This window comes from Nuphar pumila, chromosome 10 (assembly GCF_984573655.1).
Source record: "Nuphar pumila chromosome 10, dmNupPumi1.hap1.1, whole genome shotgun sequence".
Lineage (NCBI taxonomy): Eukaryota > Viridiplantae > Streptophyta > Magnoliopsida > Nymphaeales > Nymphaeaceae > Nuphar > Nuphar pumila.
The window spans coordinates 109,616,954-109,631,231 of NC_143258.1; the positions used below are offsets into that span (position 1 = coordinate 109,616,954).

General features: G+C 35.1%; 1 protein-coding gene across 2 annotated transcripts in view; it reads left to right on the forward strand.

Annotated features, from left to right (window-relative positions):
* Positions 1-13,383, forward strand: part of LOC149827867 (uncharacterized) — a 36,205-nt gene extending 22,822 nt beyond the window's left edge. Inside the window, exons 2-7 of one of the 2 annotated variants that reach the window (XR_016434972.1) lie at positions 11,267-11,408; positions 11,555-11,702; positions 11,787-11,862; positions 12,024-12,190; positions 12,258-12,349; positions 13,072-13,106. Coding sequence is in view for 1 of the 2 variants with exons in the window: in XM_090019698.1 (XP_089875824.1) it covers positions 11,267-11,408; positions 11,555-11,702; positions 11,787-11,862; positions 12,024-12,135; positions 12,258-12,349; positions 13,072-13,116 (615 nt within the window). In the remaining variant the exon portion in view is untranslated. Of the gene's footprint in view, positions 1-11,266; positions 11,409-11,554; positions 11,703-11,786; positions 11,863-12,023; positions 12,191-12,257; positions 12,350-13,071 lie in introns of both variants that reach the window. The other variant, XM_090019698.1, reaches the window with a different exon arrangement.
* The last annotated feature ends 895 nt before the right edge of the window (positions 13,384-14,278 follow it).

Consider the following 14,278-nt stretch of genomic DNA (forward strand, 5'->3'; position numbering starts at 1 on the left):
CTTTTGGAGGACCTTGTTTCCTTTCATGGTATCAAAGCTTGGAGATCAAGTTGTTTTTTTGGTGCATTGGAAAGCATGCTACTCAAGATTTGGAGGAGATAAAGTCTCTTTTACAAGTCCATTTAAGTATTCGTGAGATTATGGTACTCACTTTGTGGAGGAGTGTTTGTGCTCTTTATTGGAGGTGCTCTCTTGGTGGTGGAGTGTTCGTGTGTTCATGCTTTTCATAAGAGGTGCTCTCTTGTTGGTAAAAGTGCTTGTGATCTTCTTTGGTTTCTTCTTTTTACTCTTTTTAACCCTTGTAAACATGGATGAAATGATAAGTCACCATAAAACCAATCAAGCTCAATGACACAAACAATGTAACATGAGCTTTAATTATGAAACACCTTATATGAGGGAAAGGGTTGTGGGGATGAGTCCGATTTGGAACCTAAACTAATTTTTACTAAGGTAAAAAGAGAAAAAGAAGTACCTCTTACGAAGGTAGAGAAGACCAATGCTATAACCACTTATGAGAAAAAATGGAAAGAGTGAAGAATGAGGCACACCAAGATTATGTCTTGGCTCATTAGTAGTGTTGATATCAAAAAGTGCTCGAGTCTAGCAAAATTTAAACATGCAAACAAGGCATGCGATTATCTTAAGAGAATGTACTATCTTAAAGATGTTGCAGACATATGCAATTTACAAGACAAAATACGTACTATGACTCATGGAGAAAAAAGTATTAGAGAATACTTTAGTGAGTTGTTTGATCTTTGGAACGAGTTAGCTCTTCTTGAGCCTAGATGCCATTGTCTCGAAGACATAGAACTCCGCCAAAGACAAATTGATGTGGAATACTTCTATCAATTTATTAATGATTTAAGACCAAAGTTTGAGTCTACCAAATCGGCTCTCCTTTTTAGAGGGAAAGTCCTATCTATTGAAGATACCATTGAAGAGCTAAGTACGAAGAAAAATAGACTAAAAAAAGAAGACGTCTAATGATGATTCAATCCTAGCTATTTTTAAGTTGGGAAACTGTGTCCATGGTTAAAAACCACCATATTATGGGAGACCAAACAATGATAATTATGGAAAGCAAGACAATGAGTTTGAGAAGAAAACAATTATTTACTATTATTGTCATGAACGGGGATATGTCAAGACATATTGTCCTAAACCAAAGAGACCTTATGAGAAGAAGGTAGCTTCTGTTAGCTACACAAGAATCATCCTCATCCATTGGGAGTATGTCCTTGACTCAACTCATAGAAGCTCTTCAACCTTTACTCAAAATAGCTTCATTAACCAGAGTTGCGGTCTCTTCTGTTGGCATCTCTGACCCCGATAAATCTCTTTAGCTTCTTGACTGAGGTGTCTCATTTCATGTGACAACAAATGAAGATTTTTTATCCGAATATCATAACTCAAGCAGGTCAAATGTATTTACTGCTGATGGAACATCTCTTGAGATAAAGGGAATCAAAATTTTCAAAAAGGTTCTCTATTCCAAAAATTAGATATATTCTTAAATTAAACCTAAATCTTTTATCTATCTCTCAATTATCTGACCATGGGTATAATGTTTCCTTTTCTTCTATTGGTTGTCGAGTGTAGGATCACTAGTCAGGGAAGCTGATTGGGGAAGGCCATAGAGAAGGGAGCTTATACTACATGATTTTTTTGGAAATACCTAAAAATACATTTTGTTATAATGCTCAGAAACTGGATTTTGATTTATGACATAAAAGACTTGGCCATCCTAATGTATCCAAAATCCAATACTCTCCAAATATGGAAAAATTTTGTAATATTGAAAATTTTACATGTGAAGATTGTATTTTTGGCAAAATGAAAAGATTTCCCTTTCAAGAACTTTGTCTCTACACGACCGCTTAAGTTAGTGCATTTAGATGTTTGAGGCCCAACACTTATGTCTAAAGATGGGTTTGCATATTATGTAATTTTTGTTGATTTTTACTAGACACACGTGGATTTATTTACTTAAACACAAATCTGAAGTTTTTTCATACTTTCAAATTTTTCATAATTTGGTCAAAAATAAATTTCAATCAAATGTCTCTATCTTTCGCACTGATTCAAGGGAATAATTTTTATTAAAAGAATTTAAAGATTACCTAGACTTAAATGGTATTACATATCAAAAATATTATCTCTACACTCTACAACAAAAATGACTTGTCCTAAAGAAAACATATAATATTATAGAAACCATAAGAACTTTGCTTATTTCAAATCAAGTACCTAAAGAATTTTGGGCCGAAGCCACATTAGCTGCAATTTATCTTATTAACAGAATGCCATCTGTTACCTTAAAAAATATATCACCAGTTGAAAAGCTTTTTAAACTGATTCCTGATTATTCTAGATTAAGAGTTTTTGACTGCAAATGTTTTGTTTTCACTTATAAAAATGGTAAACTTTCTCCTCGTGCTACTCATGCCTTTTTGGGATATGCAAATAACCAAAAAGGCTATAGATGTTTTGACTTTAAAAATAAAAAATTGTATGTTTCAAGAAATGTCTTAGAAAAAGTTTTTTTTTTATTTTGAAAATCCTAAGGAAATAACTGAGTATTCTTTTCTGTTGGATTTAATTCCAAAGTTTGATGATTATGCTGATGATCTTGATGAAGATCAAGAAATCAAAAATGATATAGTGAGTGAAGAAGAATCTCATAATAATGAGATAAGTAAAGAACAATCTTGAAATCTAAACTATATCCTATATTCTAGGTGTAGTAATTTTGAACATCCATGTGCTCTTGAAGAATACACTAATAATCATGCAGAAATACAAACTAGAAGTCATCCAAAATATTAACCCCCCCCAAAAAAATTTGTGTCCTATGGGTCATTTTCACAAAGTATCAAACTTACATGGCGTTGATACATTTCTATATTGAACCCTCAAACTATCTTGAAGCAAAGAAACATCCTGAATAGGTAGAAGCCATGATGGTATAATTAGATGCTTTAGAAAAGGTGAATACCTAGAATATCCAAGATATACCTCTAGGAAAGAAATCCATAGGTTGTCGATGAGAATATAAGATAAAAACTAAGAATGATGGAACTCTTGAACGGTACAAAGCTAGGTTAGTTGCTAAGTGATATTCCCAAGAGTAAGGAATAGATTATGAGGAAACCTTTGCCCCAGATGCTATGATGATCATAGTTAGAATCGTAGTAGCCCTTGCCTCTATGAAGAAATGACTTATATATCAATTGAATGTTAAAAATGCATTTCTCAATAGAAAATTGGTTGAAAAAGTCTATATGGAAGCACTGCCTGGTATAGTTATTCTTAAAATAAAGATTCTTTGTTTAGATAAGGCATTGTATGACTTTAAACAAACGCCAAAGGCTTGGTATGATAAGTTTAATTAAGTTATACTTAATGTTGGGTTTCAATCTTGTCTAACTGACACAACTTTGTTTGTTAAGATGTCTAATGCATGTATTATTATCATTTTCTTTTATGTGGACGACATGACCATCATATGAGACGACAAACAGGGAGTTGAACACATTAAAAGACTTTTCCAAACACATTTTGAAATGGTTAATTTGGGGTTTTAAAAATATTTTCTTGGTATAAAAGTTGCTTATTCTTCTAGAGGTTATTTACTGACTCAATCTAAATTTTCCTTAGATATTGTTATCAGGTCTGATATCTTAGATGATAAGAAGGTTGGCATTCTCAAAGTTGTAAATATCAAAATGAAAATTGATGATGGAGAACCACTTGTGTAATATCGTGTGTTTTTCTATAGTTTTAAATTTTGAATTTCTGAAATTTTGGCTAAGTGTTTTATAAAGTTGATAAAATCATAGAAAATATCCTCAATTATAGGTGATGTCAGCTGGGTCTGGGCGTGGCCCAGGGCAGACCAGACCAAAATGAGGCGAATAATATTTGAGAAACTTTTTGTTTTTAACCTTAAAATCAAGCGAAAATCAAGTGAAATTCAAGTTAAATTCATGCGAAATTCAAAGGCGAAATTAGGAAAGTATACTGTTAGATGTGTCTCGTAATTTTTAGAATATTGATATTTTATTTTTTTGAAATTGGGTTATGGTTGGCCTGAAAATGACGTTTTTCAAAAATGACCCGCCTCTATTTTTTATCACTTTCGGGATTGAATCGGATCGTTCTGATCCGATCCAATTGATCCAAGTTCATATGGATCTGGACTCAGCCCAAGATCCATATAAACTAAGATCTAGTCCAGGTTGAGATCTATATGGGTTTTGGATATGAATTTGGATCTTGGATCCGAATCTAGACCCGAAATCCAAGTTCAACCAATTTAAAACTTTAAATTCAATCTAAAGGTTAAATTGATTTAGAATTCCACGTTGAGAGGACTTCCAGAGGGGGGAGACACCCTCTGGAATATTTTAAAAATCAATTATTTAATAATTCAATATTAAATAATTAATAAAAAAATTAAATAAATTAAAATTCGAAATTTTATTTATTGGATAAGGTGGAGTTCTACGTGGAGTAGAACTCTACCTACATAGGTGTTCTACATAGATCCCAAATTAGTTAATAATAAAAAAAATTATAAGAGGGTTAATTTGTCTCTCTCTAGATTTCGTTTTCTAGAGAGAGAGAGAGAGAAGGAAAAAGGGAAAAGAAAGAAGAAGAAGAAGAAGAAGAAGAAGAAGAAGAAGAAGAAGAAGAAGAAGAAGAAGTAAGATCTGTCATTTCCACCCATTATCTGATGATTTTTTCGATCTATTTTCGTTTCTAATCCAAGGTACGGGTTTCTCTCTAGGTTCTTACGGGAAGAAAGATGCTTAAATTGGGTTCATGTCAAGTCTAGATGAAAAAAGGAAAATCTTGATTAAAAATATGTATGTATACATGCATTAAATGACGCTTTCATGTATTTCTTTAGTTATCAATTTCAAGAAATCTGATCATGTATTTGTTTAGTTGCGGATTTCATGGACAATGATTTAGACTTATGTATTTTTATGTACCGATTGCTTGATTCATAAATCTGCCTTGCGTATTTATAGTTATCGAGTCCATGAGCATGAACCATAAAAAAAATGTGTCTAAAATTCTGTTTGTTGATTTTACGAGTTGATTCATATATGTGCATGCATAGATCAGAATGTTGATCATGTTTTGTAAACTTGAATTTATATGTTTATTTGCAAGTTAGCTGATATATATAGTTGGATCGTGTTTGAATTTGATGCATGCATATATATATATATATGTATATGTGTGTGTGTGTGTGTGTGTATGTGTATGTGTGTGTGTGTGTGTGTGTGTGTGTGTCTTTACCAGTCGAAAAAAATTCTGTTTCTTTATTTCTGTCTTGACTGTTAGCGGATTGATTATATAAACAAACCTGTGTTGCAGATGTCACTAGAATGTCATCAAAACAGTTTTGAAGTTGTTATGTTGGCATGCCCTCAACACTATTATGAAACATTTTTTTTTTGTGGCTGTTGAGGGCAGTTCATTGTTGCGCACTTGTGCAGCCATAGCATGTTGTTAACAGCATGTGGCTGGGCACATGTATGCAGCAGCAACATGCTGCTGCTCATGGGATGCTGTCGACAGCATGCTGCCGTGCGTATCTGTGTAGCAGCAACATGGTGCTGACCTCTTCAGTGCAACAATGAGATGCATTGAACATGTCGTTGGGCATGAATTTTCGTAAATAAATGTGAGCTGCCATAGGTATCAAACTGTTTTGATGCTGCCATGAGTATCAAACTGTTTTGATGCTGTCATAAATATCAAAAGTGTTTGGGATGTTGCTATGTATGTCAAAAATGTTTGATGCTTCAAATCTGTTTTTTTTCACGCTGCCATATGGACCGTCATAATTGCTGAAAAATATGTTGTGCCTGTCTGTTTTTGTGGACTGTGTTGGGCATTATGGTGCTGCAGATTTTAGTATATCTCTGTTCCGCTGTTTGCAGCATATTGCTGTATATTCCTGCAGCAGCAACATGCCAATGCCCATCATGCTGCTGCGCATGTGAGGCGGCTTAAGTATGGCATGCTAGTTGGAACTTGGTCCGGTAAAATTCTGGTCCAGATTTGCCCCTTCTCGATTCTTATGCAATCTGGTTAGGTTTCCATGGTGTGTCTCATGGATTTTGATCATATTTGTAAGGGTTAGTATGCTATGTTTTTTTCTAAACATTGTAGTTATGTTCAAATTTGATTCGTATGGGCTGTAGGGTACTTATGTTAAATACGTTATTCATTCAATTATTCTGTTGCAAATGCTCGCATTGCAAATTATGAAATTCATTTTGTTGTTTGCAAGAATATGATCATGTGCATGTTTGAGAGCTTATGCCTAAATTGGACTATGTTAGTATATGTTGAAAGCAGTTAGTATATGTTGAAAGCATCTGTTCGCATGCGTATGCAAATTGTTTTATATGTGCATTCTTGTTGTGTGTAATCGAATGTGCATTGTGAACATGTTTTGAACAAGTGTGTACATGTTCACTAAGAATTTTGCATAAGATGCATATATGTGGTTTGTTGAGAACCACTGCCGGCCATGTGGGCCAAGAGCATGTGTTGCTCTAAAATTTGTTTTTATGCCTTGCAAAATTTGTTCTGAGTTATTGGCTTTCTAATTTAATTGCACCATTAAAAAATGGTAACGGGCCAGGTCTCGAGTTGGGTTTTGCATATTGATTTACAAATCAGTTCTTGTGTAAAGAACTCGAATTCATAAAAAAATTAAAAGAGACAAACAATGTAATTAATTTTCTTCCTGGATGTCCCTTCCAAAGTGTGGGTATCCTGGATGGTGGTTTTGGGAAAACCGTGAGGATACTAAAATTTTGTGTGCCATTATGCTCCTGAACCCGATGTGGTGGTTCATCTGTCGACCATGATTTTAGGAAGATTTCAACCACTTTGTTTGGGGGTTGTGTTGTTGACACAACTGTTGTTATTGGTATACTAAGAAAGTAACATCAGTGGATGCTGATTTTCCTGATGTTACAATATTAAATGTTGATTTATAATGTTCCAATGGATGTTGTTGATTCTTGATATTGGTCGAGGAATAAGTGTGAAACCTACTAATAAAATACAAATTGTGTGCTAAGCTACAACTGAAAATCTACCTTAGACTTCGGAAATTGTTGTGCCCGTTTTAAGTATCCACGAGTTTAATAAAAAAATGAAACTAAAATTATGTGCATTTAATAGGTACATGCATACAAAAGAAAACTCTGATAATAACTTAATAAGTTATTCATGCATGTGCATTGAATCATGCATCTTTATTATTCTGCATTAGTTCATGCATTTATATTTATTCTCTCTCGTATGAAAATTGTTATTGCATGGTATTTATTTTAAACACTTGAATGATAAATTGATTATGAAATTGTTGTTATATTTCTCTAAATTTATGCATGAATTTGGTTTATGCTCTTTCCTTTCTGTTTGAATTTTTAGAGGAATTCGTACAAAGAATCTCTGATTCTTATCTTGTATTTAAAAATGTTTTTCAGGACCAGGAGCTCAGTGATGGGGGTGACTGCTACATGAGGCCTGTGAGTTTGCGTGACATGAATATGATGTTCTTGTCAGAGTGACTATGTTGCAGACTATTCGTTTATTTCTGTTTCTATGACATTAATTTATTGGTTAATAAAGTTGGTTATTCTTTCGTTGATTAAATGCACAATCTCTTATGGTTTGGTAATTATTAAGCTATGTCACACGGACTCGGCTCCAAGGTCGCCGCACCCGCGTCGACACGCACCGACACGGGTGCGGACATGGGTGCGGCTCGGACTCGGTCAACCCGACCCTGGGTGTGGTCAACGCACCCAGGGTCATTTTGGTCCATTTTTTGGAATTTTTTTTTTGAAATTTTTTTTTAAAATTTTCTGGGCTACAGCTGTAAGGAAAAGAACCCATCACAACTAAAAAACCTGTACACTTTCAAGTTTTAAGTACAGAATGGGCACAACTCAAGTTTTTGTGGTTTTTTCCTGTATGAAGAAAGTGAATTATTATAGTGTATGAAGAAAGTGCCCAAAAGTGAATTATTCCTGTATGAAGAAAGTGTACAGAATGCCTTCACAACTCATCACCTGTCCCCTAATGGGCACAACTTTGACCGAGTCTTATATATATATATATATATATATATATATATATATTTTAATATATATATAGCCGAGTCCCCGTGTCCAAAATTTTTGAAATTGCGCCGCACCCGTGTCGCACCCGCACCCGCACCCATGTGACATAGTTATTAAGTCTATGACACAATTGTTAAATTTTTTTTTCCACCTTTCACGAGGATAAGTTGGGGTTGTTATAACTTGAAAATCCAACACCATACAAAAAACTTGTCGAGGCTCTGTCATATCTCTCAATTACGGGACCTGGCATTGTGCATGCAGTTTATACAACGAGTCAATTTCAATATGCTCCAACCACTGTTCATATGGGAGCATTTTTGTATATTATTAGATATATTAAAATTTATATTTTTTGAGGACTTTTCTTGCTTGCTTTTTCATCATTAGATTTAATTGCTTAAACTGATGTTAACTGGTGAGGTGATCCAAATAACCGACACTCAACCATTGGTTTTTGTGTGTTTTTAGGTGACTCGTTGATTTCATGGAGGTGTAAGAAGCAACAAAAAGTTTCTCTCTCTTCAATTGAAGGAGAATACAGTGCCATGACTACAACCACTATGGAGGTGGTCTGGTTGAGGAGATTGTTGGCCGACATGGGAGTTCAGAATAAAGGAGCATCACGATTGTGTTGGGACAACAAAAGTTCTATCTATATTGCCAGCAACCAGACCTTCCACGAACAAACCAAAAACATCGAGATGGACTGCCACTATATACGAGAGGAATATCTACATGGCACTATCGATCTTCCCTTTGTTACTTCAAAATATCAATTGGCGGATTTTTTCACCAAACCTCTCGCTGCTCCTAGATTTCACTTTTTCTTGAACAAACTTTCGGTTATCCAACTTTAAGTTTAAGGGAGAATGTTAAAAATGTAAATAACATATGTTTATATATATATATATAAATGTGTATATTTATTAATGTGTAACTAGAGTTAGGATAAGATTAGTTTTTCCTTTTTCTAGTTTTCTTTTTCCTTTCTTTTTGGTTAGGAGAGGACTAGTCAACATCAGTTGACTAGTCAACCTAGAGGGACGTTGGGGTTCCAACGGCTCTATTTAGAGTCATTGGACCCCCAACGATTCTCTCTTGAGCCCCTCTTTCATGTGTATAAATATGGGGTAAAACCCTTGTAATGCTTCTTGTATAGTCTTGATCAATAAAATATTATTTTTATTTCTCGTGTTTGCCCCTTTAATGGGTGTTTGTGTATGTGAGCCCATTTTCTGGCTTGTGAATGTGTTTTTGGTGCTTTGGTGGAACTTTTTGAGTGTCCACTTTGTTGTTTTGGTGAATGTGTTTTGGAGGACCTTGTTTCCTTTCACTACCCCCCAATCATTGTCGGTTGCAAACCAAAAAATCCAGAAGAAACCTCCGAACTTGTCTCTCCGGCGAGCTTCATGACACACCTCCCTTCTCTACCCAGCATAAGTTGCAGGTTGGTCCTTCTCTAGAGAGCCTCCTCCACCTTCCATTGCGCTGCAGCGCCCCTAAAACACACACACAGAGAGAGAGAGAGAGAGAGAGAGAGAGAGAGAGAGAGAGAGAGAGAGAGAGAGAGAGAGAGAGAGAGAGAGAGAGACCCAACGAGTCTACTTTTTGACAGCCATGGGGTGTGATGGTCGCCCGTGAGATTTTGAATCTCACGGGTTGGTGAGGAACCAAAACAAATATGATTCGGTTCCTCACATCATTATTTTTTTTTGTTTGGTTACCAGGTCAAATGAGATTTGTATTCTCATTCAAATGAGAATCCAAATCTCGTGTGGCTCAACCAAACATACCCTAAATTGTGACCACTATCTAATGTGTTTGCTGCATGAGGCTATTATTCTGATTGCCAGTTACATACTTCATAATGAGCCTCAGGTTCTTATTTCAAGTCTGTCCTCTCAAATTATCATTTTTGAGATCATTCAACACCAATTGGCTACTGCATATAACATATAAAAAATGGTAGCTGAATTCAATGACGTGCCTCCCTATTCTTGGGAAAACAGAAACATCAAGTGATAATTATCTCATTTCTTGACTGCCAAGTATTTCATTATTTTCACAAAAACATCACGTGCCACATTATGGTCACTGCCCTACGAAATCCTTTTTAGTTGTTGAAAGTTAAAACTACTATAGACCTGCATCCCTATCTTTCAGTGAAAACTTGCTCTACCAACATGATTGGTTTACATAATTATGCATCCTAAAACTTTTACAGTAATCATGTTTGCTTAGGAACAGGCATAGGCACATAGCATGTTTTCTCTCTATTAAATACTTTCAAGGATAGACTGAGAATTAGTGATGAATGACGTTCATTGATCTGTTGGTACACCTCAAATTAGCACAATGCTTCACTATGAAGGCAGGTTCTGCTATATGTAGCATCACCATTTAATGTTCCACTTTGCACAGGCTTTCGTGAATGATTTTTTCTTTTAAAATTAATTTATGTTCAAGTGAATAATTCTAGATACTGCCAAAATTGAAGCATCACCATCTCTGTGGTAAAATTATTATGTAGCATATTGAAACAAAGGACGTCATTAGATATTTCTGATTTTGTACCTAAAATAAAAAAGATTATGTAGTAATAATTTGGAATGTGTTCCTTAAACATCAATTGATGCAAGTTTCATATAATGTGAAAGGGAGTTATGATTTTTGCGAACAGCAAGTTAATTTGGACTACAAGACTTGGATAATTAGATGCAAGGCCTTCATTATGTTGATAACATGTGAAAACTCTCAATATTAAAGGAGCCATGCTTCAACTCTTGAATTTTTTTAGAAACATTAATGTGATACTAAATTATGCCATAATAATTGGTTTTAGTGATGATATTAACATGTGAAAGTGAAGATCATTATGCACAAAAATTCTTTATGATTTTCCCCCATTGCATATAAATATCCATCTCTGTTGATCTTTTACCATGCTTAGTCCTGCATGAATACATATTTTGTCTTTGTTTCTTTTTAGCACCTTTTCCAAGTATTAAGTTTCATGTGAGTTAGGGATGTCTTAGTGTGTTGTGTATCATTATAATATATCTATTGGGTCTGTTACTCTGGGGCACTATTGACAGGTTATCAATGATAGTGATGTCAACAATATCATACAATCTTACCTTCTACACAACTGCTTCAAGGAGACTGCAGAGAGATTCATTTCTTGTGCTGGGATGAATCAACCGGCAGACTATCCTCTGGAGATGGAGAAAAGGAAGCGTGAGTCATTATGTACAACCTAATTCTTATATAATTTATAATTATGAGAATGTTGGTGTGGCCATTTGAGAAAACTAAACTCACATATTTTACATTATGTTGACTGATATCATCTAATCATATGCTTTCTGCTTGATGTATATCAGCAATATTTCTTTCTGCAATGGAGGGAAATGCTCTTAAAGCTATAGAGTTGACACAAGAATTGGCACATGATTTACTGGAGAAAAACCAAGACTTGCATTTTGATCTTCTGACTCTTCATTTTGTGGAACTTGTCTGCTCTAGGAAATGGTGAGTAAATGGTTTTGATGTCTGTCTTGGTAGTTCATAGTGAATAAATGCAGAAGAAATATGTGGCTTTGTCTTTCATGGCAGCACAGAAGCTCTGGAATTTGCTCAGACCAAGCTGACACCATTCGGGAAGATACAAAAATTTGTTGAGAAGCTAGAAGTAATTTTCTCTTTATTCCCGTTAGTACTTTTTGGTTGGGCTTAGTATTTAGTTTTTATTGCTCTATAGTAGAAAGGAACATGCCTGTATTCACTCTCTGTTCAGTTTTATAGGTGGATGCCACAAACTTTCATCCTTGTTCCTGTTTGATATTTTTGCAGGATTTTATGGCACTCTTAGCTTATGAGGAGCCAGAGAAATCCCCTATGTTTCATCTCTTGAGTATGGATTATCGCCAAAATGTTGCTGATAGTCTAAACCGGGCAATCCTTGGTATATATGTCCACATTTCTGTGTCGTGGGCTGCAAGATGGTTTTAAAATTCCTGGTTAGTCAGCTTCTTTAGTGGAAAATTCCATCCGTGAACATTAATTCAAATCTTGTCATTATTGCAGAACATTCCAACTTGCCTAGCTATCCATCACTGGAAAGGCTTATTCAGCAGACAGCAGCCGTTAGACAGTGTCTTAGTCAAGAGCTTGGGAAGGTAATGTGCCATCGTTCTTATCTTGGAAAAGTTATATATATATATATATATATATATATATATATATATATATATATATATATATATATGTATCTTCTGTTTTTCATATTAATGCATCTGTTTGCTAGAACACGAGATTGGAAAAATATTTTCGTTATTTTGGTTTAGAAAATGTCTAAAATCATGCACTTAAGGATTTTCTTTCTTTAGTTTTATGAATGAAATCAAATAAATTCTTGACCAGATTTTAGAGAATTTTACTTTTCCTCTTTAAGTTTTATAGGAAATAAAGCTAAGTATGAGCTGCCTTTGCTGAGCACCTGTTTTCAACGCGAACAAACCATTATCGCCATGCAGTTTAGTAATTTGTTTGTTATTTTTTTTCAAGCTATTACAGAGAAGAGCCCAATATATATATGTTAAGGCTTGATCTTGTATAGTTAAAGACATGCCCATGTGAGCTCATTGCCAGCCCAGTCCTAGGTAAGGCTAGGGCGCAGGTTACTAGGCAAACATCTAGTAGGGCCTGTGGTATGCGTGTGTGGTTGTTAAGTGATACCTCCTTGCTTAGCCCTCACCTAAGCGCCTTGTGGGGCCTGGTGCCTAGGCATGTCTATCACATCTAAAACAAGTTTGTTGATGGTGATGGTTATCGAGAATGCTGTATGTGGGTGTGCCAGATTTTGTTTCTATTTGAGGTATTCATGTTGATGGTTTACCAGGATGGGCCTCCGCCATTTTCATTGAAGGCTTTCCTCAGGAGCTAAATGCATTGTGATATTTGAAAGGCTGGTAAGACCCTTATGGGATGGTCAAGGCTTGCTTCGAATTATTTTGTGGTTCTTACGGTTTTCTTGCTGAAATCCACTGATGAGTGCCATATTTGCCAAGTCTCTGAATAGGCATCTCATGTAATTGATTCTTCACGTTGCATATAAAGAGCTGCATATGCCATTTTCCTGTAATATGTATTTAAAATGCTTCCTTGTAAGCTTCACACCGGTCCTGTGTAATTCTAATAGTTCTTGAAGATTCAAGTTGCCTACCGTTTTTGTTGTTGTTCTAGTTGTCATTTAGGTTGTTATTTTTGTGTGCATGCATGTGCACAGAATGCTTCTGTTCATTACTCCATACATTATAATCTAGAACGGAGGATACTTGGATGTATTTATCTTTGTTTAGTTGAAGATAACTTGGCAGAACCTGCAACTTACAGCAAATATTGCACCAAATTAAGTTGCAGAACTTGTTTCACAAATGCACACCTTTTTTTTCTTGTATGAATCATTAGCTCTTAATTTGGAACATTACGTGATTTTCATTATCCGAGAGGAAGCGATACTCCAATACGCTTATTCTTCAGTTACGAGTACCCTTGCCAACAGGATTGTTGAGAAATACTGATAGGCTGGTCTTAATCTAATGCCATCTTGCTTAAATCAATGTATTCTTAGAGGCAAATACTGAAAGAGTTGTTGTGTGGCGATCAAATCTTTATGAACAATTGGGGTTTGAATAGCCTTGTGGTTGCATGATCAATCTTGAGCTACTCTGTTAAAATTTCCACATTTGCTTGAACTGTCTCATTGTGAAAAATGTGTCATTATAGTTCTGCAAGTGAACAACTGGCTCATATGTGCATCTTGCAAATATATACACACCTTTGACTAGCATCTTTTAATCTATATCACAGTTCTCCAACTGTCGTTATGACATGACACGATTGAAATGTAGCATGGGTATGCTTCAACTTGAATGGAAGACTGAAAACAAAGTTCAGCATGGTCAACCACATGTTTAAGCGTAGAGCATTTTTTACTTGATTTTATTTTTGTTATTATTTTAAAAATAAAAGGTAAAAATTAAAACTTAAGGGGTGAGTCTATAACATAGATCAAAGTAAGTTGTCATCAGTCATTAATGCTCCTT